We start from the raw sequence: 27,801 nt of genomic DNA on the forward strand, positions 1-27,801 counted from the left end.
TATCTGCACCCGTTTAGGGAAAAAGTCCGGAAAACCAAGTAGAACAGACAGCTGGATAGACGGATGGACGGACATCTAGACAGCTAGATGAATGTCGGACAGACGCAGAGGTAACCTATAGTCCCTAAAAATTCACTACGCAAGTTTTAAGTATGGTTGATCAAGATCTTTTATATTATTCCTTATCATGTTTATAAGGTCATGTACCTGCTGATAATTTTCAGGATCTGCATATTTCCATCTTTGTTGACAAATGTATTATCGAATGGAATCAGTCTGTCGTTACATTCTGAAATGAAGTTCTGTAATTTTCTAACGTTTTTTGCGGAATCAGCTAAAAATAACTTGAGGTCCACTTTTTTACTTTTTAAAATGTCGTTTCTAGTAAATAAAACTATCACAAACTGTTTAAAATCTTTGTCGACATTATCAAAAAGTTTTTCAATGTTATTTAAAACCTCAACATCAACATCATGGATTGCAGCCGGCTGCATTACAACGATGATGGCATGGAGACGCCCTTCACATAACTTCCACATCCTTTTCATTTGTTTTTTCATAGTTTTGTCTTTACGTCCAGTATCAACAAGACCGGTGGTGTCTATGACTATAGTCTTGAGATCATCTATGTCAACCTCTGCCTTAGAACATTTATTAGTAACAGAGGCAGCAGAGAGTTTAGCTTCGAATTCATATCTATTTAGAATAGTATTGCCAGTTGAAATCTTTCCGTTTCCTGTTTTTCCGAGAAGTAAAATTCTTATTTCTTCGGATAAAGGCTGCTTTTCGTCTACATGATTTGGTGCTGAATCTGTAAAAACAAATATGTTCTAGGAGATATAATGCATCAATAAGCAATAAAAACGTATATTTATACTTAATTTCGTATCTGAAACTCATAAATATGTTTATTAAATTTTGAAACGATCTTAAGAATTCCTCAGATGTTTCGAGAGTGACACCAATTTAACAAATTTTGCAGTTTTAAGTACACCCCTGGGGTGATGTATGCCTATAGTGATAGGGCTGTGCGTCCTTCCGTGCGTCAGTCTACGTGTCCGTAACACTTTTGTGTTTCTATCTCTTATCTAAAACTACTCCTATACCTCTGATTAATACAATATAATAAGACTTTCACATAATCTTATTTCATTATGCATCTGTTCTCTAACATTTTGATGGATAACATAACATGTGGTTTCCCATAACAAATTCACTGATACTGTCAACATTTTTCATAATATTGTACCACTAAGAAATAAAATTAGGTTTTTACAGAATCATTATTGCATTTTTTTATGTTTTGAGTGGAATTTCGGGTTGCCGTCAGCAAAATTATACTAATATGGGAGTGCATATGAAGGTATACATTTTTTTAGTCCATGTTTCACAGTACCTCTAATTTAAAACACATCCTTACACAAGAAAGACGACAAAAGTGCGATGAAAAGACCTGTGTGGTTTAAAATAAACGTAAAGGCTGTTCGGAAAATTTATTGGATCATTATTACTTATTGCATCTTGAATGGATTCTCAGGGGTTTCATCTAAAGAAGATGTATATAATATTGCCCCCTTCCAATATATTTTGTTAGTTTGACTTCCTATGAAGGAAATATGTCTTAGGAAAGCCAAAGAAACAACCTTTTTATTTCTGGTAGTTATATTTTCTTGCAGTAAACCATTGTTTTGCAATATAATTATAAAGGCCGCTGTTTATGGTATCTAACTCTTTACATTGTTATAACCAGACGCCTGAGAAGTTCAGGCGTGTATTTTGTATAGGTTCTTAAACAGAATAACCCAAAATCTACAATTACTGGTTGTTGAGGAGATTTAACAAAAGTTTCTTATAATTCATTTTATGATTTGATACCCTATTATGGCACCACCTTACCCAATGAGATCATTTCTTAAACCACCTTAAATTAACACTATGTGATAAAGTTTCACATAGTTAACTTAAAGATATTTGTAGAGGTCATGTATGATAATTATACCCCGAGAGTATGTTCAACAAATCAGGCGAATGTTTAGTGAATTGTTTTCAAATTATTAAAAAATTTATGTTATCAAACCACCGTATAAGTAGAATTTTTAGCAAGGATTTAATTTTGGCATTACTAGCGAGGGTGATGAGATCGCTAAAATTGAATATCGCTAAAAATTTAATGTGCATTTTATTTGTTATAGCTTTTTTAATATGCATTTTAAAATCGCTAAAATAACATCTCGCTAAAAATTAATTACTAGTTTTTAAGGGCAAATCGCTCAATTCGCGTCTCGTAAAAATTTCCATTTATACGGTAATTTATATTGCATACTCTGAAGACTGTCTTGTATTTGCTACATGTGAGGAATTTAAGTGAATGTGACATTAGTGTCAAATCTTGAAAAGACATCTGGTAGCGTCATTCTACATCATTTTGAATAATTAAATGTAAATCAACGTTATTGTTAATACACTTATTTTATTTACATTTCTCAAAAGGAAATAGTTCTAGCTGCAGTATGAATCAGACAGAATAAATAAACCCCCCAAAAGCTACACAAAAAATGTATATACAGTCAAACCTGTATTAAGAGACCTTCCAATGGAGAAAGGAAAAAAGGTCACATATGACAGGTGATCTCTTAATACAGGTTGCTTACTTTCCGCAGTGTTCAAATGTACAATGCCAAAAATATCACACGTGTATGTTGAATGTATTTATAACACCCTCTGTTTATTTCCACTTTTAATAGGTACTGCTCAAATCTAAAATGCTTTTACAATTGCACTGTTTGAGGAATATGATGGTAAAATCTTTAAAAATTTTCTTCTCAAGATCCACAGGGACAGGGAAGATGAAAATCATGTAAAAATAAAAATTTGCTTGTTCCTTACATCAGTCATATGATTATTGGGAAATATTGTGAACATCTGAAAATATTAATATTTTTTACATACAGTATAAAAAGCTGCAAATTTTTTTCTAATGATAGTTTTTTTAATAACATGCTAGCCTATATATAACTTCGTATGTTTTGCATATTACTAAGAATCAAAACTGTATCATGAGTTTTGTTATGCACTTGGTGTCAAATTAAATTATATTTATGAATTAAATTTTTATATAACCCAATTATTTTTTTTTCATTACTGAACTAACGTGTCTAATTGCCTGTTTGTGACCAGGTATTTCAATTTTCTCCTGGTGTGGGTACTAGCTAGCGTGTGTATACATACACATTGGTGACAATGCACTTAAGGTTTCGTCAAAGGTCAACATGGTCAAAAATTTATTTTTACAATAGTCCAAAAACAATATGAGGTATTAAGTTAAAACTTTTACAGTTTATCAATTTTTCATTGATTAACAGATAGAAAGTATCACTTGATAAAAAAAATACTTGGAAAAAATATTAAGAAAAATTCTTCTTAAAAATGCATATATTTTCAAAAATAACACCTAATTAATTTCGTGCTCTTAGTGAAAACCATCATTAGAGACACAAAATATGTTTATCAATGAAGGGCAAGTTGGACTTGGATAGTCTCTGGAAAGTTGTTTTCCCTGTTTATTTTGTCCAAATGTTAAGACTTGAAAGTGAAAGCACATTGCAAATGGCAGATTCTATAGGGGTCTTGTCTTTATACATGTCATGCTTTCAATAACAGCCTTTCAGAGACCATTCACGTCCAACTTGCCCTTCAATGATAAACATATATTATTTTTGCAATGATGGTTTTCACAAAAAGGACAGAATAAAGCACGTGCATTTTTTTGAAATATGCACATTTTCTGATACAATTTTTCTCCCAAAAAATATATTTTAAAAATATTTGTTATCAAATGATACTTTCTATCTATTAATCAATGATATATTTATAAACTGTAAACGTTTTGACTTTATACCACACGTAGTTTTTTAGCTATTGTAAAAATGATTTTTTAGACATGTTGACCTTTGACGAAACCTTAAATAAAAATCTAGGGTTTAGTTACTTGTTAATTAAAGTTAAAAAGGCACTTTTTATAGCTGAATATATATTTGGCCCTCATAGGCCCCTAGCATGAAATGACATCGGGATCGACCTCGAACGTCTATTTTCAAAATGGCGCTCGATCAGTGGACATAAAATGTGATGTTTGTGTTTTAGATTTTAATGTATATTCAATAAATTATAAAGCGTACGTAAAAATATTTATGTGTTAATGTTATTTTAGTCGTAAAACTCACATTTATAATTATTAAATGAAAAAAGCGTGCCTGTAGTTGTTTTGAACCAGAATGCTAGACCTAAATCGAAAGTAGGAATCGGAAATTATGTAGCCGTTGAATTCAGGTAAAATTGCTTGAAAGTTCAAAAATATGGCTGAAAAATTGCCGACTCGGCGTTAAACAATATACAATCAATCAATCAATCAAAAAATGGTCAGGAAAATCACGGTTATTGTTCGCGTTAGACAGGTGGTCGTTTAATACAGGTAGAACATATAGGGAAAAGCTTGGGGGGGGGGGGGGGGTTTACGGTCACATGTGACAGTGATTCGCTTAATACAGTGTGTCGCTATGGCAGTTTTGACTGGTAATTGTAATTTAATGTAGAACCAATTAGGTGTTTGAAAGATAGAAACAAAAAGAGAAAAAAGAAAATATACCAAGCCAAAACTGAAAACTTAAGATCAAAGGTGCGCAAAAAGAGTTACATTTAAGAAATTGTTCAATGCGTATCGAATCAACTGATATCTATAAACTCCGTACGCAGATGATGAAGGTATATTGCTGCATAAAAAAGGGAAGTTCACAACTGTAAGTTAAAGTCATCACATTTATTTTAGAGCTTGGTTATTAGATAACCATGAACGTCTTTTCTCGTCAAACATCAAAACATGAAACAGGTATGTCGGACTCTATGGTATATTTTATCTCAAGCTCAGTGGGACATATCATATTAACATAAAAATGAAAATGACCATTGGAAAATATTCACATTTACTTTATTTGACCATAATAAAAAGCATTATAAAACAAGATGTGTTTGTAAAACACTGATGCCCCCGTATGGCAGCATAGCAAAGATTAAGCTTTTCTTAAACGCAAATTTAATTAATTGGTACCAAAAGTAGGGTATTCTCACTGGAAAACAATTGTGAAATTTAAAAGTAAGCTAATGTTAAAGTTTCTCCAAGGTCAAGGTCAAAAGGTCAATGTAATTAGTATCAAATGAAAGGTCTTGCCACATAAAATACTTATGTAGAGTATGAAAGCCCTACCCCTAACCGTTCAGAAGTTATGGTCAACGTTCAACTTCTTAAAAAAGTAGGTCAAACTCCAAGGTCAAGGTCAAAGGGTCAAAGTTATTGTTATCAAATGAAAGGTCTTGTCATAAGAATCAAATATGTAAAGTATGAAAGCAGTAGCTCTAACTCTTTAAAAGTTATGGTCAAGGTCTGCTTTTTTAAAGTAGGTCAATCTCAAAGGTCAAGGTCAAAGGGTCAAGTTCTTGGTATCTAATGAAAGGTCTTATCACATGAATTACATATATGAAGTAAGAAAGCCCTACCCCTTACCGTTCAAAAGTTATAGCCAAGGTTAAAGATTTTTCACAAGTACGGAAATCTACAAGGTCAAGGTCAAAGGGTCAAGATTGTTGGTATCCAGTGAAAGATCTTTAAACAAACATTACATATGTGAAGTAGAAATGTTCCGGTGTCTACTGTTCAAAAGATATGGCCAAAGTAAAATTTTTGCTTTTTTAAAGTAGGTTTATCTCAAAGGTCAAGGTCAAAGGGTCAAGATTGTTGGTATCCAATGAAAGGTCTTCTCACAACAATTACATATGTGAAGTATGAAAGCCCTACCCCTGACCGTTCAAAAATTATAGCCAAGGTTAAAGTTTTTTCACAAGTACAGAAATCTACAAGGTCAAGGTCAAAGGGTCTAGATTGTTGGTATCCAGTGAAAGATCTTTAAACAAACATTACATATGTGAAGTATAAATGTCCTGGTGTCTACTGTTCAAAAGATATGGCCAAAGTAAAATTTTTGCTTTTTTAAAGTAGGTTTATCTCAAAGGTCAAGGTCAAAGGGTCAAAGTTCTTGGTATCTTATAAAAGGTTTTTTCACAACAATTACATATGTGAAGTATGAAAGCCCTACCCCTGACCGTTCAAAAGTTATGGCCAAAGTTAAAGTTTTTTCACAAGTACGGAAATCTACAAGGTCAAGGTCAAAGGGTCAAGGTTGTTGGTATCCAGTAAAAGGTCTTTAAACAAACATTAAATGTGTGAAGTATAAATGTCCTAGTGTCTACTGTTCGAAAGATATGACCAAAGTAAAATTTTAAAATTTTCATTTAAAAGTGGGTCAAACTCCAAGGTCAAGGTCAAGAGGTCAAATTTGGTTGTACCCAAAGAAAGGTCTTCTCACAAGGAATACACATATGAAATATGAAAGTCATAGCTCCACTAAATCAAAAGTTATGGGCAAGGTTAAAGTTTTTGCGGACAAACAGACAAACAGAGAGACAGAGAGACAGACAGAAAGACAGACAGACAGACAGACAGACACGACAAAAACTATATACCCCCGAAACTTCGTTTACGGGGGCATAATAAAAAAGTTAGCCAAAATTTAGACGGGCCTAAATCGCGTTTCAGAAAGCGGCGTAAAACTGGGTCTAAAGACTAAGACCTCTCCGCTATGTACTAAGCATGCGCAGATCGCATTTTATTTGGTTTGGTGACTACAATGACATATGGCGGATCAAATTAATATCACACTTGAACCTAAATAAAGGATATAAAGCACAGGAAGCACGAGCGCACTTGCATGTTTTCCCTTTTCACCGTCTCTCAAACAGATTTATAAGGCAAACTCTGTATTTTCAAGTTCAAAGCATAAACACTGTAGCGGATTCAGAAATCTTTAAACACGGGGATAGATTGGGGTCGGGTTAGGCGCCGACAGCCACACTTAACAAATCTTTTATTATAATTTTAGACACAGCCCCCCTCTCTACATCCACAATATATCTACATTAAAACCAAATGATTGACATACATGATTATACATACATGTACTTGCGAAAATTTAGAATAAAAAGTAATTTTCCTATGAGAAAAAGCCATATATCACTAGGGGCTGGAACAGGCTCGTGGCTAAAGTTTTGAAAGTCGGGGAAAGGGGGGGGGTTAAACCAGTATCTAAAGGATTTTTTTCTGCATTTTAAATACTTAACGCAGATAGAGAGTGAAGGGACAGAGCCCCCGACCAACAGACGTACAGTCAAAAATTTATCAGTTATAAAATCATAATTACCATAAAATTAAAATATGGATACGCGATTTTAAAAAAATAATGATTAGTTGTCTTGGAGATCTATATATGGTTTTCCTTGGCTCCCGTTTTTGGTAAAATTTAGACGTCAATGAACCTCAATGAAATTTATGTTTTTGAAAGGATATAATTCATATATTTCTTTTATCTTTATATTGATATGCTGATTTAAGTAATATGCAGAGAATTAAAGGTTTTAAGTGCTTTAGTTTTAAACAAAACTTCAAAATTTGACAATTTTGACACAGTAAGCAACGATTTTATATACGTGCGAATGGCCCATACCATATATAATTTTTTTTATTATTTCAATCAATTTATTCCATATGAATTAGAGATATATTGGCAATCAGGGTGAAACATGTACCTGCATTTATGATACATTTATTTCATTTTGGACATAGTTTTACAGTGACCAATTGCATTATAACACTCGCATTCTAAATTTTAATGGAAATATTTTAGAAATTTATAATAATTACTAGATTTATTGCCTGTAATATGTAATATGGTTCTAAAGAATTCGACTTAAAACTATTTAGCCTTTGCAAGTCATTAAGAAAAAAACGATTAACCCATCTACACTTCTCACCTCTCGACAATGAGTGAACAGTCTTATAAACAGAATACTTTAAGTATAATGCTCGAACATTTTACAAATACAAATTTTTATGTTTTATTAATATTATATTTAAAGACATGCAATTAAAAGGGGAAAATTAAAGAAGCAATGACTTGGTCGATGGCATATGCATAGTTACCAAATATTTCTTATTAACTTAAATATATTTTTAAAAATGAATATTGTTTGAGGACTTATTGAAACATTATCCATTTCAAAACAAAAGATATCCGGAACCTGGCATCATTTTAAAAAAGTGAATGGGGATGGAGGGGGGGGAGTAATTGAGTGACCAAAATATTCAGCCGAAAAGAGAAATGCTGAAAGTGGGAATCAGCCCATAACTTATTCACCTTTTTAAAACTGAAAATGCATTATTGCAATAAAAAAACCGGGAGGGTTGCAGCCCCCCCCCCCCTCCCGACAACGCGTGCCTACATTTTTATAAAATAAAATCTGACACTTCTTAAATTCCTACCCAACTAAAATTTGAAATTCTTAATTACAAATTTCTAGTTCATCCCACCTTTTGCGAAAAATAACGATGGATTTTACTCCCTGTCTACATAATATTATTGTTGTTTATTAATGTTCATGATTTTTGCATATAATATAATTATGTGCATGTATGTGAATAGGTATTATATCACATATGTATAAATAAAAAAAATTTAAACTCTTTTTAATTAAAAAACTTTTTCCAAGTTGTGTACAGACTAAGAACGTACGCCTACTCATGAGCAGGCCTAGATTTAAACCAAAATTTATTCTCGACTAAGTCTCCGCCTTTTTGTGAAACGCAGCTTAGTCCAACTTAAAATTCCGGGTTTAGTCACTGATTTAGTCTGGACTAAGCCTACGCCTGGTCTTAGGCCTTTTTGAGAAACGAGCCCCTGGTCAACAAAAACCGCATAGATATTGTCGATCAGAAACTCAAGGATCGTTTTGATGACAAGTTTACAATCAGAATGTTTTTAACAAAAAAAAAAATTGAATGTATCTAATGACAAGGTACGTTAATTTGGTTGTGTATAAATTTGAAAAGTGGTAAGTTTTTCAGCTTTTGATAGTTGAGAAATTCTTGTGTTTTTGAATTGTCCAGAAGTCCCTTGGAATTTTTAAACTATGTATTTGATTGTTAGGATTTCTGTGAAGTTCCGGAATCCAACTGAGATATGTTAGTTCGAATTCAGTTTGGTTCATGTGGATCATAAATATATTCAAAACTGACATATGATTTTGAACAATTTTTCTTTAGAAAGGGAACTATGGATACCTGTAAAAGTTGGATTACCACGTGTAGTATTAAATCCAAATTCTTCTAATACAATTGTTTTATAATTAGCCTTTCAAACGAAAGCAAAGTTATTACCTGCTTTGTCGGTAGCGCCAAGTACATTCTGATGATGTAATCTATCTAATTTTTTTTTTCACTTCTGGATTGTTGAATACAGAAGAATATATGGTTTACATATTGCCCCACAATCTTTAAATGCGAGTTTGTAACATAGATTAGATACATTCTGGCGAAGCGTATGGTAACCGTCTTCTTTTTCATATAAGGCACATCGCCTGGAGTAATCTTCAACATAATCCATAATAAGAGTATTTATGAAATTCCGACGCCAGTTGAAGGATGGAGACACTCTATACTTAGGACCTTTTAAAATTATTGATGTTAGGTCCTCATTATTAAATACATTTACATAACCTATCCAGCAGGACTAAAGTTATAGAATGAAGAGCATGAACGCGGTGTAGTATTAATTTCAGATATTTAATATCCAGCCCCTGTAAAGTTTTCTTTTAATGAAAAAAGCTTGAAAGCAATTGACTATGTATATTTGTAGGAAATACAAGATATACGAGGGCTGTTCTGAATTCTATGACATACATCATAGATATCATATGACATTAAGCTTGACTTTATCTCATTATTGAATATTTAAAATGATTAATAAAAGTTTATGTGTCCACTTATCATCACATAAGTTCATTTTGAGAAGCTGGATAACATTCGGGTATTCGAGCCATTGCTTTAAAAATGAATGGTAAAAAGAAAATCAGTAAACTGGCTTCATCAAAGCAGATTTCAAGCTTGTTAAAATCCCAAAGTAATACCCTCTGAAATATTTAAAATTTACAGCAACCAATGTCTGTTTTATAGACACATGAGCAGGTGCATTTCAATGAACAAAACGATATTATGGGCATCAAATATGGCTACCGTCCTTGGTGACAAATTTGTTAAATTTTATCTCCAATGTACTATTTGCCAAAATTCAACAAATAATCACTGATGATTTATGATTGACTTTAAGACACATAGCAAGTTTGATATACATATATAATTGTGGGAATAACTCACACTGTTTTGAAAAATATTTGAAAGTAAAAAGCTGATATAATTAGTACTCAAAGGCCATCCTATGTTTGGAGAAAGGAGTGAAAACGACAGCATGTAAGCATATATAAACATTTTTTTTTTAATCAGAAATTTTATTTACCCAAATTGAAATTCAAATAGATAATTAAACTTTAATCTATGGCTTAAATCCCTCAAAACAAATATAAAATAAGATGTACTTGACAAAGAACAGCAAAGGTCTTATTAGAAGAGCAAAGAATTGCAAGGACGCAACGACAGATTTATATTCCATTTTCATAGATTTTTGTGACATTGTTGTTCACATTCGTATTCGGAGAGGCAGTTAAATTTCTGAAGGTGTGTAGAATTTTATTTTTTTGCAAAATAATCGAAAGGTTTATGAGAAGAAGGAACCAGAATCAGGAATACTATAATATTACATTATTACATTTCTTCCTGACAGCATCCAAACCCACATGCCCTGAAAAGTAAAGTGGTTTGGGGGATAAACAGAAAGTTTGTCGTACAACTAGATCTTTCACCTTTCCACTTGTTTCATTTTCCAAACTTGAAAAAACACCTTTCAGATAAAAGAAGCAAGTCCAGGAAATCATAGGATCCGTCATATTCGAGTATACGAAGGGTCATACCCCTAAATGAGTTCTAAAAACATTAAGACATTTTATAAAATGTTACGGACGTGTATTCAATAATTAAAAGAGATTGTTATACCTTTAGAAATTTGTTCCTATACAATTCTATACAAAAAAAGTCTAACATTTTTAATGTTTTGCTGAGCGGGCATAAAAAAATCGATGTTGGACCGCTGAGTGAGATGTTGGACCGCTCGGAGAGATGTTGGACCGCTTACGTCACAGAGTGGGCGGAGCTTAATCTCATTTTCATTCGCTGGTGTTAAACAGTGATAGATCTGATGTTACATCACGGACCTAAGTACAAAATACATGTAAATATATAAAAAATAAAATAAAATAAAATGAAAGGTATAACAAAACATTTATTGACAGAGTTCGAGGGCAACATGCGTTTTGTCGTACCCTCGAACCGAACAGTCTGCCTTCGGCCTAACGGCCTCAGGCAGACAGTTTGGTTCTTGGGTCCGACAAAACGCATGTTGCCCTCGAACTCAGTCAATAAATGTATAATATTTATGTGAAATCATTATGAATAAATCATTGAAAAGCGTTTTCTTTTCGAGCAGCGAGGACATTATTTATTGAACACTAGGCTATGTTAAGGGTCGATATGAAAAATGTGACTTTAGCACCGTTTAATTATATATTACATCTTTTAAAAAATTGTAACAAAGCTACTGAATACCCGTAGAAAATGTAATATAGTTATCTATCATGGACAGGACTAAGCTGCCGTACACAGGACCAGTTATATAGCATGTATCAGCTGTTTGTCAGTCACGTGACTTGTATAAAAATAGAATTGTTAAGCTGAATGAAGGAAATGAGGATAGTGCAATGGCATACACTTGCTTTTCAAGACAAAAATTTATACACCTTTAAAGATGTTAATTTTCTCTACCCAAAAAGTGCTGTGAGCTAGTCTGTGGTGTTTGGAAAGTACTGGAAACTTTGACTAAAATGTACATAATAGCTAAAAATTCCCACTTCGCATAATTTTTGTTATGACTTAAAATAATGTTATGCAGATCAGGATAAGCTCCCAGCTTCAAAAGTTATGTTCAATGTATGTTTTTTTTAAAGTAGGTCAAACTCCAAGGTCAAAAGGTCAAAGTTCTTTGTATCCAATGAAATGTCTTTTCACATTGATTTCATATGTGAAGTATGAAAGCCCTATCTCTTACCTTCAAAAGTTATGGCCAAGTTTAAAGTTTTTTTACAGGCACAGATATCTCAAAGGTCAGGGTGATTAGGTCAAGTTTATTGGTATCCAATGAAAGATATTGCCACAAAGAATACATTTGTGAAATATAAAGGTCCTAGTATCTAGTAAAAGTTAGAATTTTTTGTGTAAAAGTGGGTCAAACTCCAAGTTCGAGGTCAAAATTTCAAATTTTGTGGTACCCAAGGAAAGGTCTTGTCACAAGGAATACACATGTGAAATATGAAAGTCATAGCTCCACTAAATTAAAAGTAATCGGCAAGGTTAAAGGTTTTTGTGACTGACGGACGGACAGACTGACAGACAGACAGACAGAGTGACAGACAGACGAATGAGATTTAATGTCCCCTCGCTTTCGCGAAAGTGGGGGACAATAAAAGGTATGCCTGAATCATCTTAATACTTTGCCAAGGAAAATCAAACTCGATCGAGCGATTCGATTACCGGTATGTTTTGCAGTCGGTAATAACCCTTAACCCCTTTGAATAACAATAAACCCGTCCGTCTATGCCCAGTAGTATAATTAAGTCAAATATGTTTTTTTTTTCATGAGGGGTACTGTATAGATAATTCAAATCCTTTCAACTTTCAAAAATAAATAAACATTGCTTTAAAATGGGCTAGAATGTTGTTTTTATGAAATTATTTAACACGACAACGTTATGTTGTGTCTATAATTACATCTGTATTTTTATACTTTGTAATATGCAGGATCGATCAAAGAAGAAGGTACAGTATCAATACAAATCTTGCCTTGTGATTCTCTAAAAATTGAAACTGATGTAAAAAATGTACACTCAAGTATCCTGAATTATTGAAACTCTATGCATAAAAATTATACAAATCATTTATCTCACACTTATTTCTAAATGCTCATTGATGTAATAAACTTGTGCATTTTCCAATTTTTTGCTTATAATGGTGAAGAAGACACCAATTTTAAATGGAATTTTCTTTCATGAAATATTGTCCAAGGGCATCGCCCACAAAGATTTTGAGATATTTTGCTATGTATTTTGCACAACATATCCAAATATGAAAGTAGGCGACGGCTGTGGACACTCTAAAGAAGAATTCCCCTGAAATGGGTCATTTTGAGGTTTTTATTCCCGAACTTTCTAAAGGAAATGCTACACTGTATGTCTGCCTAACAGGTCGATAGGCTGGCATGTCTACAGGTTGACTATTTGTTCATAAAACTGCTATTATGTCTGCTTAACTGGTCTACAGGTAGACAAGTAGACATGTCAACAGATTGACAGGTCGACATTTTGTTAATAAAAAGGCTACTATGCATGTTTAACAGGTCGACAGGTTTATTTAAATATTTAATTCTGTCGACCTGTCAACATGTTTTCATAGTACTGGATTGTCAAATGGAGATATATACATCTAAATGTTATCAGACATTGAAATGGCAAGCCAAGCATTTTATTTAAGAGCCTGGCAACATTACGATGCCTCCGTGATCGCCAAAGCAGCTAATATACGTCGTGTTTTTTTATGCATGTACTAGTTATTTTTCGTCGATTGTCATATGTCCGTGTGGCTACAGAGCATTACTCATTATTTTTTCCTTAGAAAATATAAAGGGGTGTTAAGAAAGTTCATTCCAGGATGAATTATTTTCAAAAATTTCAAAGTAGAGCTTATATAAAGAGATGAATTTTAAAGTCTGACAAAATCACAAGAGTGTGCTTTAGATTTATAGCAATTCATTTCTAGCAAGAACTTAAGGGATTTTTCTTCCATATGAAAATATATATAACATCTTTAAAGTACCCGAATGATAGAAATGCCGGTCATTTTGAGTGAAAATAAAGGATAAGTTACTTTTGTTTCTTCATAGCTTATCTTGCATCAAGGAACCTTGATGAGCATAGAAGAACAATAGATCACTTTTCAAAAGAATAGGTTTGTCAATTTGAATTTTTTTTTACAGATCTGATAATTTTTGCACCGTATCTGAAAGGATGTTTTGACCCGTGTGCTTAATAAATGTCACAAATATGCATCATTCCTTTTTTTAACAGAAATCATCCGTTTGAATACCTACTCTCTCCTTATTGATTCAACAAAAGAAAGTTAAAACCTTATCAGTAGAAAGAATGAACTCTGTAAACATGAAATATCACAAATTGTAAATATCTTCTAACAGTATTTCTTTTGGAATATAAAACAAAAATGTGGAACGAACTTTCTTAACACCCTTTAGATCAATCAATCGAATCTAAGAAGTTTCGCAAGCTTTTTAAGACAAGCTTAGATTAGACCTATGCTTACCTTTTTTCCTTCGTCTGAAGAAATTGCAGCATGATCGAAAGTATTGCCCTAGAACTGAAAAGAGCGATATAAAAATAAAAAATCTTACTTAGAAAACCCTGTGATTTGCCATAAGGGAATACCCAAAACTATGAAGCTGGTTAGAGATGTGGTTCTGTTTGCATGTACCCATTCTATACAAATTGCTTCGAAATATGAATTGATGGATAATTCGTGAAGCTACAGTAAATTATTATAATTGTTTATTATCCTTGATCAGTCTCAAAATAACTTTACATGCATAAAGATAAATGATGTAGAAAATTATTTAAAATTGATACCATGTTCTAATGTTTCCTAATAATCGATCAGTTTCTAGTTAACTTTTAATTTTAATAACATTGTTTAATTAGTCGGCCGCGTGGTGCAGTAATTAGAGCTACTGCTCTAGAGTCGCAAAGTAAGGAGTTGATCCTCATGGGATCGATTCCTACTGTGGGACGTGGACACCGGTCATCTGTATGAGACCGACGCCGGTCCAATCAAAACTTTCACAATTTGGTTTCGGTGGTGGGGTTGGTGGTCAAGTCCACCTGAATTCATAAAAGTTTATAATAATTTACACCCCCATGCCCCTACCAGCTGCATATATTCACACACAACAGAAATTAAATTAAACAAGAGGTCCAGGGGCCACAGCGCTCACCTGAGCACATCGGCTAGGAAAAAGCACATATCAGATCAGAACTGAAAGTTTAGTAACGTTGCGGGGGGGGGGGGGGGGGGGCTTGAATTTTAACCCCCCAGGGGATCATGATTTGAACGAACTAGAATCTACAATACCTGAGGAAGATTCCATATAAATATTACTAATCATGGCTTTGAAGTACTTGATAAGAAGATTTTAAAAGGTTTCCCTATATATTCCTATGTAAAACTTTAAACGGCCATTATGGCCCCACCCTAGCCCTGATGCCATGATTTGAATAAACTTGAATCTACATGTACACTATCTGAGGAAAATTTCACATGAGTTTCATCTTTCCTGTCTTAATGGTTAATGAGAAAAAGATTTTTAAAGATTTTTCCAATATTTTTAAATTCCTATGTAAAACTTTGATCGGCCATTATGGCCTCACCCTACCCAAAGGGGTCATGATTTGAACAAATTTGAATCTACACTGTCTGAGGATGATTGCACATGAGTTTTATCTTTCCTGGCCCAGTGGTTCTTAAGAAGAAAATTTTTCTTATGTATTCCTATGTAAAAGTTTGATCGGCCATTTTGGCTTCATCCTACCCCTAGGGGTCATGATTTGAACAAACTTGAATCTACACCACCTAAGGATGATTCCACATGAGTTTCATCTTTCCTGGCCAAGTAGTTCTTGAGCAGAAGATTTTAAAAGATTTTTCCTTAATATTCCTATGTAAAACTGTGATCGGCCATTGTGGCCACACCCTACCCCCGGGGGTCATGATTTGAACAAACTTGAATTTACACTACCTGAGGATGCTTCCCTATAAGTTTCATCTTTCCTGGCACGGTGGTTCTTGAGAAGAAGATTTTAAAAGAATTTTCCTATATATTTCTATGTAAAACTTTGATTGGCCATTGTGGCCCCGCCCTACCTCCGGGGGTCATGATTTGAACAAACTTGAATTTAAAATACCTGAGGATGCTTCCATATAAGTTTCATCTTTTCTGGCACAGTGGTTCTTGAGAAGAAGATTTTCAAAACATACCATCAAATTTTCACTATTTCTCAATTATCTCCCTTTGAATAAGGGCGTGGCCTTTCATTTGAACAAACTTGAATCCCCTTCACCTAAGAATACTTTGTGCCAAGTTAAGTTGAAATTAGCCCAGTGGTTCTTGAGAGTTTACGACAACAACGGCAACGACGACGACAGACAACGAACAAATTTTGATCAGAAAAGCTCACTTGAGCCTTCTGCTCAGGTGAGCTAAAAAGTATGAACATTCACACACAGAAGACAGAAATTAAAAAGTGTGAAAAAAATAGTGATGCAACTGTGTCCATGACCCTTTTATATCATTTTGTGAATTTACACTTCCATTACAATATAACACTTACATGTTTTAAAGTCCCTCTCGTCAGACCGTTTGTATAAAAAGATGAGGATGGCGAAGAACAACAAGAGAAGGACCAAGAAAACAAGTGATGTTGCAATTCCGGCTATCTCTCCTCGAGAAAGGTTTTCTCCCGTTTCCCCATGATGACTTATATTAAAAGGAAGCTGTGTAGAACTATTATCTAGGCGAAGCGACCTGCCAAAACAATTAAAACAATTCAAAATACAAGTGTGAGTTTTATTTTCTTTGGCATTATTTTTTCTACAAATAATCTTTAAGTCGATTATTTCCTTTAAAAATGTTACCAGGGATTTATCTTCAATTCAAGAATAAAAACAATGAAAGAATCAGGTTCATTTATCAACGGACAACCAAGCATGCTTATTAAACTATCTTATGACTAAAAGCATCTTTTAAGACTTACGATACATCAAAAGTCCTAGTCATCGAAAATATATCCTATCATATGAGACTTTCTAATTTTGATTCTATCTTTAATTCGACGGCGAGCTTATCCTTATTCAGATTACAGGCGATTTAAAAAGGCGCTAGTGAAATTGGCTAAGATGCGCCCTAAGACGTGTCCGAAGTAATATCCTAAGAATATTTTAAGGGGGAACTATGTCGTTCTATGTCAAAGCAGCGTTATGTGACGCCAACATAGCGACGTTTGTTTTTATCTGTTGAATTTTGCAACTGTGATATAGGCATAACATTCTTAATAATCAATAACATACAAAATTTACAAAAAGAAAATTTTATTCATCATTAATTACCGTTATATTTGATTTATGGAGTTTGTTAAAATTAGAATTCTCTTCATTTGGTTAATAATTCATAACAATTTCATTGACCCAATATATTATTAATATCATGAAAATTAGGAAAGCAAAAGTTACACTAGGCTATAAAAAATTTAGAATTCTTATCAATCAGATAATTATAATATTCGATTAAAATGTGGACAAAATATAAATATGACAGAGGAAATTCCGACTGCTAAAATTATCATATATTCACATCCACTGAATATCTCCTTTATTTCTTAAGAAAACCCATTGCGTTAATCAATGCATGAACTACAGAAGGCTTTTCACCTGTAAAGATTTCTTGATCAGTGGCTGTTCCATCAATGAAACGTATAAAAACGTTCGCATCATTAATACAATAAATAATCTTTTTAATCCTACTTTAAATGATTATTTAAACAAATATAAATATAAGCAATAAAATATCTTTCTCTGTTTGTTATAACTGGAATTAACGGTCGCAGCTATTACAGAAAAAATTTACATAAACGGCGTAAGCGGGTTATGTATTTTTTCTGCAACAGCTGCTTTTGTTGTTGCATTTTTTGTTTAAGTTAATGGCCCAAACTCTAGTATATCTTAATTTGAAGCAACACTGTTGCATTGCTGTAATATATCATTATTTAAAGAGTTTTGTAATATTTTGTGAGTTTGTGAGAAAAATTGGTCATATTATGTAAAAATTAGATACATGTATTTCCAGAGAAATACTCAGGAGCCACTAGCATGAAAAGTATGTCATTGACTTAGTTTTTTGAAATTAAAATCTAACACAGGAATCATAGGTGTAAAATGTGCAATAGGTGGTTTTTCGTTCTTTTCAGTGGAATTTTTAGTCATCTGAGTAAAGGTTCATGTATACCTTAAAGGTACTTGGACACAGATTTGAAGTCAATATTTTCTTTATAATATTACGACTTACATATTTCAATAGCATTTCACACAAATTTTCACAAAAATTTTAACCTTATTCTTAATCCTAAGAATAGTTGCAATCTTGTTGTGTATTAATGAGAAATATTAAAACTTTTATCCAGAAAAATAATTTTATTCAGAGTAGAAATGTTAGAAAGTAAAACTCATTCACAAGTATCGTCATTCCGAACGAAGAGTTGCATACAGAGTTTAGCAAATCGAGCACACCCGTATTATGTACACAGTTTATTGTTGATGTTTACAATTCACCGGGTGCGTTCATTCGTCACAGTCTGCTTACCACAACTGCACGGACTGACAATATATTGTGTGTTGGTCTTGCTTTCGAACATATCTACTCTGCATTTTCTGTATTATAGTATTAATATTTTTCATTTATGCACACCACTTTTCCTAAGGATTAAGAATAGATTTAATTTGTGAAAGAGCAAAGATGCATCGATCAAACCCGCCAAAAAAATTGAAATTTAAATATTTTTTATATGAAATAAGATTTTTTATCAATTTTTGTGTGAAATGCTATTAAAAGATATAAGTTGTAATATTATAGAGAAAATAATATTTTCAAATCTGTGTTTAAGAACCTTTAAGGTGTAAAATGGAAGCATCTTAGGAATTTCCTAAGTTGAAATGTCGTAAATTCCATCTTCAGCATTTTTTAAAAGCATTACATAAAGTCCAAATTCCAATCTTCCTTCTTATATCTGTGTGGATTAAGGAGGTTGAGATCGTGGGGTGAAGATATCTGAATTCAGGAAAGTATAATTATAAAAGTTAACACCTCCCCTCCCCTACCATCGCTTAAATTTATATATTTACACACAGAAAATACAACAGCCGTGTTTATGAGACTTTCCTAAGATTTGTACTAAGATTATTCCTAAGATACGACTTAGGAAGACAGTAAGGAACATACGAAGACATATTACAAGATTTATGTCGACGATAACTTAGGAAGATCTTAAGTAAGGACATCCTAACTTACAATGAACACTTGTTTCATTGACAATTATTGATGAATATAGACATTTGGAGACATTAAATTATAGCAAACTGAAAGAAAATAGAAAACATTAAAAAAAAAAAAAAGGCAACCCATTTAGTTGTACATGTGACCTCAGTATATTTTGATGTTTGCATTTTTAAAATTATACGATATTTAGTGCCGCTCAGAACATAAAAACATGTCAATAGTTTCGTAGTCTCGTAACAGCATGTAGTATATAAGAAAATATCGGGAGGGGATGGTCCCTCGATATTTTCCGGAGTTAAGTTTATTGCTATTAATCTATGATAGAAGTTTTGATAAATGAAGGGTCCATCTCACCTTCACTTTTAGTTTACGACCAATCTCCCCCAACACCCCAACACACACACGCGCGTATTAAATGATTTTGAGAATGAAAACCTTTCTTTTTCATGACAAAGTGTTTCCGGAAATTTTAGTTTTGGGCAATTCATTTACATTATTCCCTTACAATAAAAGTCAGTAATATTTTATCCCTTCTTAATAGTCTGGTCCAGATTCATAAAAAGAAGGCTAGAAATAACTTCTCACGGCAAATAATTATTAATTGGTCCGGCATAGTTTTTAACCTAGTATGCTGAATCCGACAAAAATTTGCTGGCCTTCATGAAGATGACATTAAAAAGGTTAAAATGACGATTCAAAATGGCGGGTATTTATTTTTTCAAATTATTTCTTAATGTTCGAATAGGAGAAAGACTTTATATAAATCTTACTGAGCGTAGTTCAACTATGAAAATGACAATAAAGCACTTATATTATCACATTAATTTGGAAGATTTGATTGATTAAATTTGAAATGTCTTAATTAGCACAAAATGGCGATTTAAAATGACGAACACTAGAATTTCGCAGAATACTCACACTGCTTAATTCTGAGTCGTTTTGCACAAAATAAATTCATTACAGTTTTTTTATTAATAAAATGATGTTCAAATGTTCAATTAAAGTTGGAGGAAATTGTTGTTAATTACTTTTTAATTTTACTGCATTACAATAAATTACTTTTAACGACAATACCGAAGATTTTTTACATCTTACCTGTCTCACCATATGCTTATTCATGTAAGAAGTTTATATTGTCATACTGTGATTGCTGTTTAAAGGACAATATGCCAATTAAGCTTCCCCAAAGGCTGTATTCTCCGAGCATAAAGGCAAGTGGACTTTGTAGTTCGAGGGTTGTAAAATCATATCAGTTGTTAGAAATTCTTGATATATTCCTATTCCAGTATGATTCAAGATGATAAAGTTTGAGAATTTTCAATTTAAAAGTCTTGCTGATAGAATGTCCTTTCTACCCCAAAAGACAACAAATCTATCAACAAATAAACAAATCTATACGATCACAAAATAGAAAGATAGACTACATTATTAAAATCAGAGATTTTTTCCCATTTTGCATTAGGTTTTGGAAAACAAAATTTATTTTTTACATTAAAAATGAAGGTGTAGTAGTACCTTGAGTGTTGAAAAGACCAAACTCCCGAAGACAGACTGAAACATATAGCAATTAAAGGTGGAATAGAAGATAGGGGGATAATACTAAGCTTTTACACGTGCTAAATTCAAAAGCTAGTAAAAAAGGTACGATGAAATGGAACAAAGTTTTTTTTTCAGTAATTTTCGATGCTGGGTGATGATGAAGTGGGAGTGCGAATTGATAAAGACAGCGATTCAGGATTGATTTTAGGTGGAAAGGGGTTCAAAAGCTTTGGAACACGGTTAAATATGAGGGAAACATTTGGAAATTTTCAAATCTAGTTTGCTTTAACTATTTCAAGAAAAAAACTTAAAACTTTTTTGTTTGTTTATAAAATGAGCTAATCAATATAATCGGCTAAACTCAGAAGAAAAGGACACCAAGAGAAATTCTTCTACCTATTAATTTTGGTATACCTTACAAAATACCCGGCCTCATCCCATCAACCATTTTTAAAAAGCATTGTTAAAGCTCGCTGTGTGTAGAAGGGAGGGAGGAGAAGGGATGATTGGATTGTTGAAGATGGACTGGAATGTGGCGATATTGGTTAAGTCATTCTTTGCTGAGTGAAGGAGAAGTCTTCAGTTCCCTAAGCACTGCTCTAGTACTGTTTTGAGTACCCTCTTACAACTCTAGCTATCAAAGTAGCATATTATGTACCGATTTGCTATTGCTTATTTTTTCTAGAGATAGACACATGTAGAATGCATTGGAGCCTTTCTAAAGCCTGCAATTATTCCTTTTAAATTGATTCGGCGAAAAAGCAGTCTTTTCCAGAGCTTCAGAAAAATATACACATGTATTGAATATCATTCACTCATTGTAGTGCATGTCAATAGAAGATTTAGGAAAAGAAAAATTAATTGATCCCAAAAACCCTTGTTTGAAGGTTGCGTTACAAATACACAGTGTACACTCACGTGTACAAAAATTATTTATAAATTACGCTTCCCATTCTTTTTATATGCATGCAAAGCAAGCACAAAGGCAAACAGTACGTGATATTAGAATACGGCATATGTAGTGGTAGCCTCACTTTACAAAGACAATTCAGATGGGATGAATATTCGTGGTTGTTTGATGCAAATTTATGAGTGTGCCATTGCAAAGATTTTCCCGAGAAATTAAATTGAATCATTCAGTTGTAGAATAGAGAGATCGAAAGGAAAAAATGTCAAAAGTCTTAATAATAAAAGTAATCAAACAATGACCCGTGTCATGACAAACATGTCAATAACAACAATTTTCTCAAACTTTAATTGAACAGTTGAACATAATTTCATTGGTTGTGAAAAAACTGAATTAAATTCATTTTCTGCAAAATGACTCAGAATTAAGCATTGCAGTGAGTATTCTACAAAATTTGAGAGTTCGTCATTTTGAATTGCCATTTTGATTTAATTAACACATTTCAAATTTAAGCGATCAAATTTTACGAATTTAAGTGTAATATTAGTGTTCTTTTGTCACTTTCATAGTTGAACTACGCTTAATGGACTTTTGCGAAGACACTGACTTTTACAGTTGACGGCTTACTTTTACACTAGGAAAATATACGGGAGCTCTTTGTGAAAAAAATATTGATCCTAACATTTAACAAAACGATAATATCGGGCTATTTCAAAGATCATATTACATAGTCTAGGAACGAAAAGGTAAAATACCTACCCTCAACACCCTCCCTTGTCCAAATGTCCAAGTAAGCCGTCAACTGTAAAAGTCAATGTCTTCGCAAAAGTCCAGTAGGATATTCACCAAATCCTTTCTCCTATTCAAACATTAAGAAATGCTAAAAAAAAAAAAAAAAGAAGAATATCCGCCATTTTGAATCTCCATTTTGACTAATAATTACAGCTGCACCATCATTCAGTTGAAGACTAGTAAGTTGCAGAGGAAAAAAATACAATTGTGCAGTGTATTGATATTTACAAACGTAAAATCCTTGAACAAAGCAGAATAGAGAAACAATAGACAATTAAATCAGATAAAGTTTGAATTAAATGTAGAAACGACTAAATTTTGTTGAAATTTTGAGTTAAAGTAATAATATTAGCACTCTTTAATAATTTGCATAGTTGCATTACATTCAGTGAAATATTCACACATTATTTTTCCGTTTTGAACGACATTTAAAGCAAATTAGACAAATTAGATGTCCGCCATTTTGAATCGCCATTTTGACCTTTTTAACGCCATTTTTATGAAGGCCAGCATATTTTTTTGGAATTCAGCATACTCGAAATAGGTTTAAATGTATGTTGGACCAAATAATAAAATAACTAGACCTTTTTTGTCGTTCTACAAAAACGGAGGGCTTTTCGACCCCTAAAAAATTCAGAATCTTAGAGTGAACTGGTTATTACATAATAAAAATTCAGAAGGTTCATTATGTTTTAAGTTCTGATGACATCAATATTAAAACATAAAAAGTTACTATATTAATCAACGGCTACTCAAAGAGATATAACTCTTTCATAATAATTCAAAGTATGCGAGAAACGACTGTTTTTCAATTCACTAAAACTCCTATAAGGGGTAAAAAAAATGACCCTACCTCCCATCATTTTTAAACTGCCCATCTTATACTCAACTCAAAACCGAAATCACTTTGAAGATTGATGGGTAGTTGAAAAAGTTACAGGCAAAAAACTCTTTTCTGTACTGATCCCTAAAATCCCTTTTGTTTTAAGAAAATTTATTTTCTTGACCTAACCACCTAAAAACAATGCTAGACTCATTATTAATGTGAAATATCCACAAGAATTGTTTTCTTGACTTCTGAGATAATAGAACATAGGTGATTGCAAATGTAACATAGAAATCTCCATAGGCAAATTTAAGGGACTCATAGAACCGGACGTATTCTTCTTATACATACTATACTTGAAACATAGAGAGCATATAAGTCTCCACACAGATTGACAAAGGGAGATATCTCTTACGCAATTATTTTTAAAATTTCTTTAAAAAGCAATATTAAAAGCCTCTAAAACACCCATAAGGGGTCGGAAAATGACCCCTACGGACCATTATTTTGGAATTGCCCTTCTTATGCTTAACTACAAACCGAAATCAGTTTGAAGATTGGTGGGTAAATAAAAAAGTTACATGGAAAAACTATTTTTCTGTACTGACCCCTAAAATCCCTTTCATTTTAAGAAATTATGGTTTCATAACCTTACCACCTGAAGACAATGATACAGTCATTATTCTTATGAAATATCACAAGAATTGCTTGAATGATTTCTGAGATAATGGAACAGGCTTGATTTCAAATTTTACATAAAAAGCTCCGTTGGCAGTTTTAAGGGACTCACAGAACCGGAAGAACTCTTCATATGCATGGTAAAATTGAAACAAAGAGAGCATATAAGACTCCAAGATGAATGACAAAGAGAGATAACTTTTATGCAATTATTTTTGAAATGATTAAAAAATGCAAAATTTCAGGTCTCTTAAACACCTATAAGGGTCAAAAAGTTACACCTACAGACCATAATTTTTAAATTGCCCCTTTTATGCTTAGCTCAGAACAGAAATCAGATTGAAGATTGATGGGTGAATAAAAAGTTAACACACAAAAAACTATTTTCTGTACTGACCCCTAAAATCTCTTTTATTTAAAAAATAATAATTTTATAACCTAACTACCTGAAGACAATGCTAGAGTCATCATTTTTAAATTGCCCTTTTTATGCTTAACTAAAAACTGAAATTAGTTTGAAAATTGGTTGACAAATAAAAAAGTTACAGGGAGAAAAACCTTCTTAAGTATGACCCCTAAAAATCCCTAATTTTCAGGGATCTTGTTTTCATTACCTAATCACCTGAAGACAATGCTGAATTTATTATTCCCTGTAAATAATACAAAACCGCTCTCTTCTTTCGTGAGATAATGGAACATGCATGATTTTTTATTATAAAAACTCCCATTGACAATTTTAAAAGACTTATAGAACCGGCAGTTCTGCTCTTATGGACATGAAACTTACATCATAATCTTTACTTACTATTATTAACAATTTGTAGTCTTCAAAATAAATCTCCTACACTGTTTTCAAAGAGCAAGAGCCATCTTATGCATAAAATGGCCCTGTACTTATATCAATTAATTAACTATCACCCTCTTTCCATTTTCATACGTCAAAATAAAGTAGACACTTGGTGCTTTCATGTTCTATAATGAAATTTCGTTTTGAGAATCTAAATATTTGAAAACAGGCTTTTAGAAATTGCAATGTTCTTGAAATTTGCAGAAAATATGCTTAATTGACTACCTTTAGCAAAGAATTAAAATATGAGCACAGCCCACGATCCAAAAAATAAAACATGTTTTTTGATCTTCAGAAATAGGCCTTTCATTATGTATTGGCATATTTTGGATCAGAGGTTGTGCTCTATACGAAATATTGAAAAAATGATTCAACTTTAGGTCATTTTCAAAGGAATTTACAGGATATGAGGAAAATGACGCATTTTATGACGTCATAATGCATTAACTAGATGTGAAATTACGTCACAATTAATAGATACGTGGTCACCAACGGTTCAGGTGATAAATACTGCATTAGCAACCTAAACTGATCAGTTTTGAATTTTCAGAAATTCTCAGGGCCAAATAAGGCCCAAAGTGGCTCTACCTCTTTTAAGATTTCAAACCCCCCTCCCCCCTTTTCTTAACTTTCGATCCGTATATCACAAAATTGTACCATAGGTGCAAAAACCCTAACGATGACTTTTTTGTAGATATTACTTTAAGGTATATATTCCTAAATTTGGAACCAAATTGCATGTAAAATAAGGAATGTTTGGGCTTTCAAAGAAAATTTAGTTTTTGACTTAAAAATACCGGAAGTGACGTTTCCGGAAGTACAAAACCTTACTTACCAGAGTCGTCTTGATATGCTGTCTAATGTTTCTGTTATAAATTACATATATCTAATGGTTTTCTTTAAATCCTTGACATAAATGTGTTAGGTATAATAATAATAAAACAAGACGTTAACAGCGAAAAGTCCTAATAATCACTTGTCGTTAGAAGTATTTTTTCTACAAAGCGGACCAGACTATAACTTGAAAAAGGGTATAATGTTATACAAAAAAATGAAATTTTGAAGTGCTAAATTCAGATGCTTTTCAATCAGGTGGAAAACATCATCTCTGTATTAAAACTATCAAAAAATGTAACTAATGTTGCAAAGAAGAGGCTCTTTTTTATTATTTGTGTAAATCGTCGGCTCAGACTGTGGAATAATTTTAATTCTTGGGGGACAATGTTCGTGGTTAAGCAAAATTGTGTTGGTTCTTAGGGACGTAATTTCGTGGCAACTCATATATACAGAAGATTCAACAAATAAATATGTTTATAAAGCAAATGTTCGTGGAGATGTGAATTCGTGGATAAGGGTGACCCATAAAATCTTCGAACATTAGAAACCCATGAACATTGATGATTCCTCAGTACACAGACTACTTAGAGACAAGAAATTGTCGCTAATACTAAACAAGGTCCAAAATCATAAGCATCAAAACAAACATAGGATGATCTTAGGACAAGTTTTATGGTGTCCTCAGTTTAGGAAAGCTCTGAGAAACTAATTTAAGATATAGCCATTTCCTAGGACGTTCTTAGTACACTCCATAGTCCTAAGATAGCTTCGTGAATATGCCTGCTGATTCCTAGTAAAGCGGCAAAGTAAGCTTATTGCATGTACATATTTTGTATTATCATAAAAGCAAGCCCCACACCCCAACTGCGAAATATATTTTCAGCAGTTAAGTCCATTTTTATCCCAGACCATAGCAGCCTATGGTGCATAATAAACTAGAATAAATGAGAAAAATGTCCACATTTTTGTGGTACTTTTAATATATAGGATATTATAAAATGACATCCTAAAAATCCAAAAGGAAATCCTGTAAGGAGCATGTATTGCTTTGTAATACTCTCAGATTGCTTGTTTGTTCTTGATAACTTATTTACAAATACTTGTGAATTCATCTCTTTATTTATTGAGTAAAAATCTCAATATTTTTTTTCCCTTGTGTGTGATGAGTACTTTATTTTTTAACGAGAAGATTTGCACCCAGTTTATTTTTCTGTTTAAAATAATAATATTCTGACTTAAATAGCAATGCTTTATAAAGTTTTCCGGTATGGATCTGATATTTATTATCAATGTTATTTGGTGGGTGAGTTAGTTTATGATTCATGTTTCATTGTTTTAGTGATATGCAATTCTACAGTTATGTATATGTTAAAAATGTTAGACAAAAGTTCATTAGAGCTCATGTTGTATTTTTAACTGCCATGCTGATTTTTAAACAAAACGTATTTAAATCAACAGTTGTAAATTACTTACGTCAAGCTTTGATAACAACCTCGATCTGAAAATTACATAAAATATACAAATAACTGTTAAAAAGTTTATGAATCTTTTTTCAAAATTTTTTTTTTAACATTTATGTAGAAAAAAATGTTACAAGAGGCATATTTATAAATTATCTGAAATCAACAGCCAATCAGTTAAGGACATAATACTCATAATTACTCACGATTAATAATTTCTGTTGACCAGTATTGCTTATCTGGACAGGGATATCCTATATTTTCTGAACAATTATATGCTGCATTTACCCTCTTCCCTTCGATGCTGTAATCGGGACAGGTATCTAAAGAGACAATAACAATAAAAAGGAGACTAGTATACGCATAGCATTTTGCATATTTGTAATTTATAATATACCAGTACTATATGTTTACCTGGTGGAATATTGGTACGAGGGGCACAGACCTCAATACTTAAATTTCTGTACGGATTTGGAAGGCAGTGATACACCAGTGGTTTTCCATAGTTGCAGGTAGTACCATTAGTAATCCTAGGACAATCCTTTAATTTTGCTCTTTCATCCCATCCATTCATATCCTTTGGACATTGTGGTACAAACTCCATAGTACTTTGTGATTGTTTGCATTCCCCCGACATCCTATGT

The 27,801-nt window shown here is 32.6% G+C and overlaps 3 protein-coding genes across 3 annotated transcripts in view; all 3 read right to left on the reverse strand.

Annotated features, from left to right (window-relative positions):
- The window catches only part of LOC134247981 (uncharacterized), a 171,785-nt gene that overhangs the window by 79,144 nt on the left and 64,840 nt on the right, over window positions 1-27,801 (reverse strand). The window lies entirely within an intron of this gene.
- Window positions 1-27,801, reverse strand: part of LOC134247986 (uncharacterized) — a 132,583-nt gene that overhangs the window by 71,996 nt on the left and 32,786 nt on the right. The window lies entirely within an intron of this gene.
- LOC134247989 (GTPase IMAP family member 8-like) lies at window positions 192-27,794 on the reverse strand. Its single transcript, XM_062730407.1, has 6 exons — window positions 27,572-27,794; window positions 27,364-27,480; window positions 27,171-27,195; window positions 16,555-16,748; window positions 14,477-14,530; window positions 192-811 (listed from the first exon to the last, which is right to left on the reverse strand). Exons 1-6 carry the CDS (start codon window positions 27,792-27,794, stop codon window positions 192-194), a joined length of 1,233 nt encoding a protein of 410 aa, XP_062586391.1.

This window comes from Saccostrea cucullata, unplaced genomic scaffold, assembly GCF_032062105.1.
Source record: "Saccostrea cucullata isolate Sc308-1 unplaced genomic scaffold, CSIRO_AGI_Scuc_v1 ctg448, whole genome shotgun sequence".
NCBI classification, from domain to species: domain Eukaryota; kingdom Metazoa; phylum Mollusca; class Bivalvia; order Ostreida; family Ostreidae; genus Saccostrea; species Saccostrea cuccullata.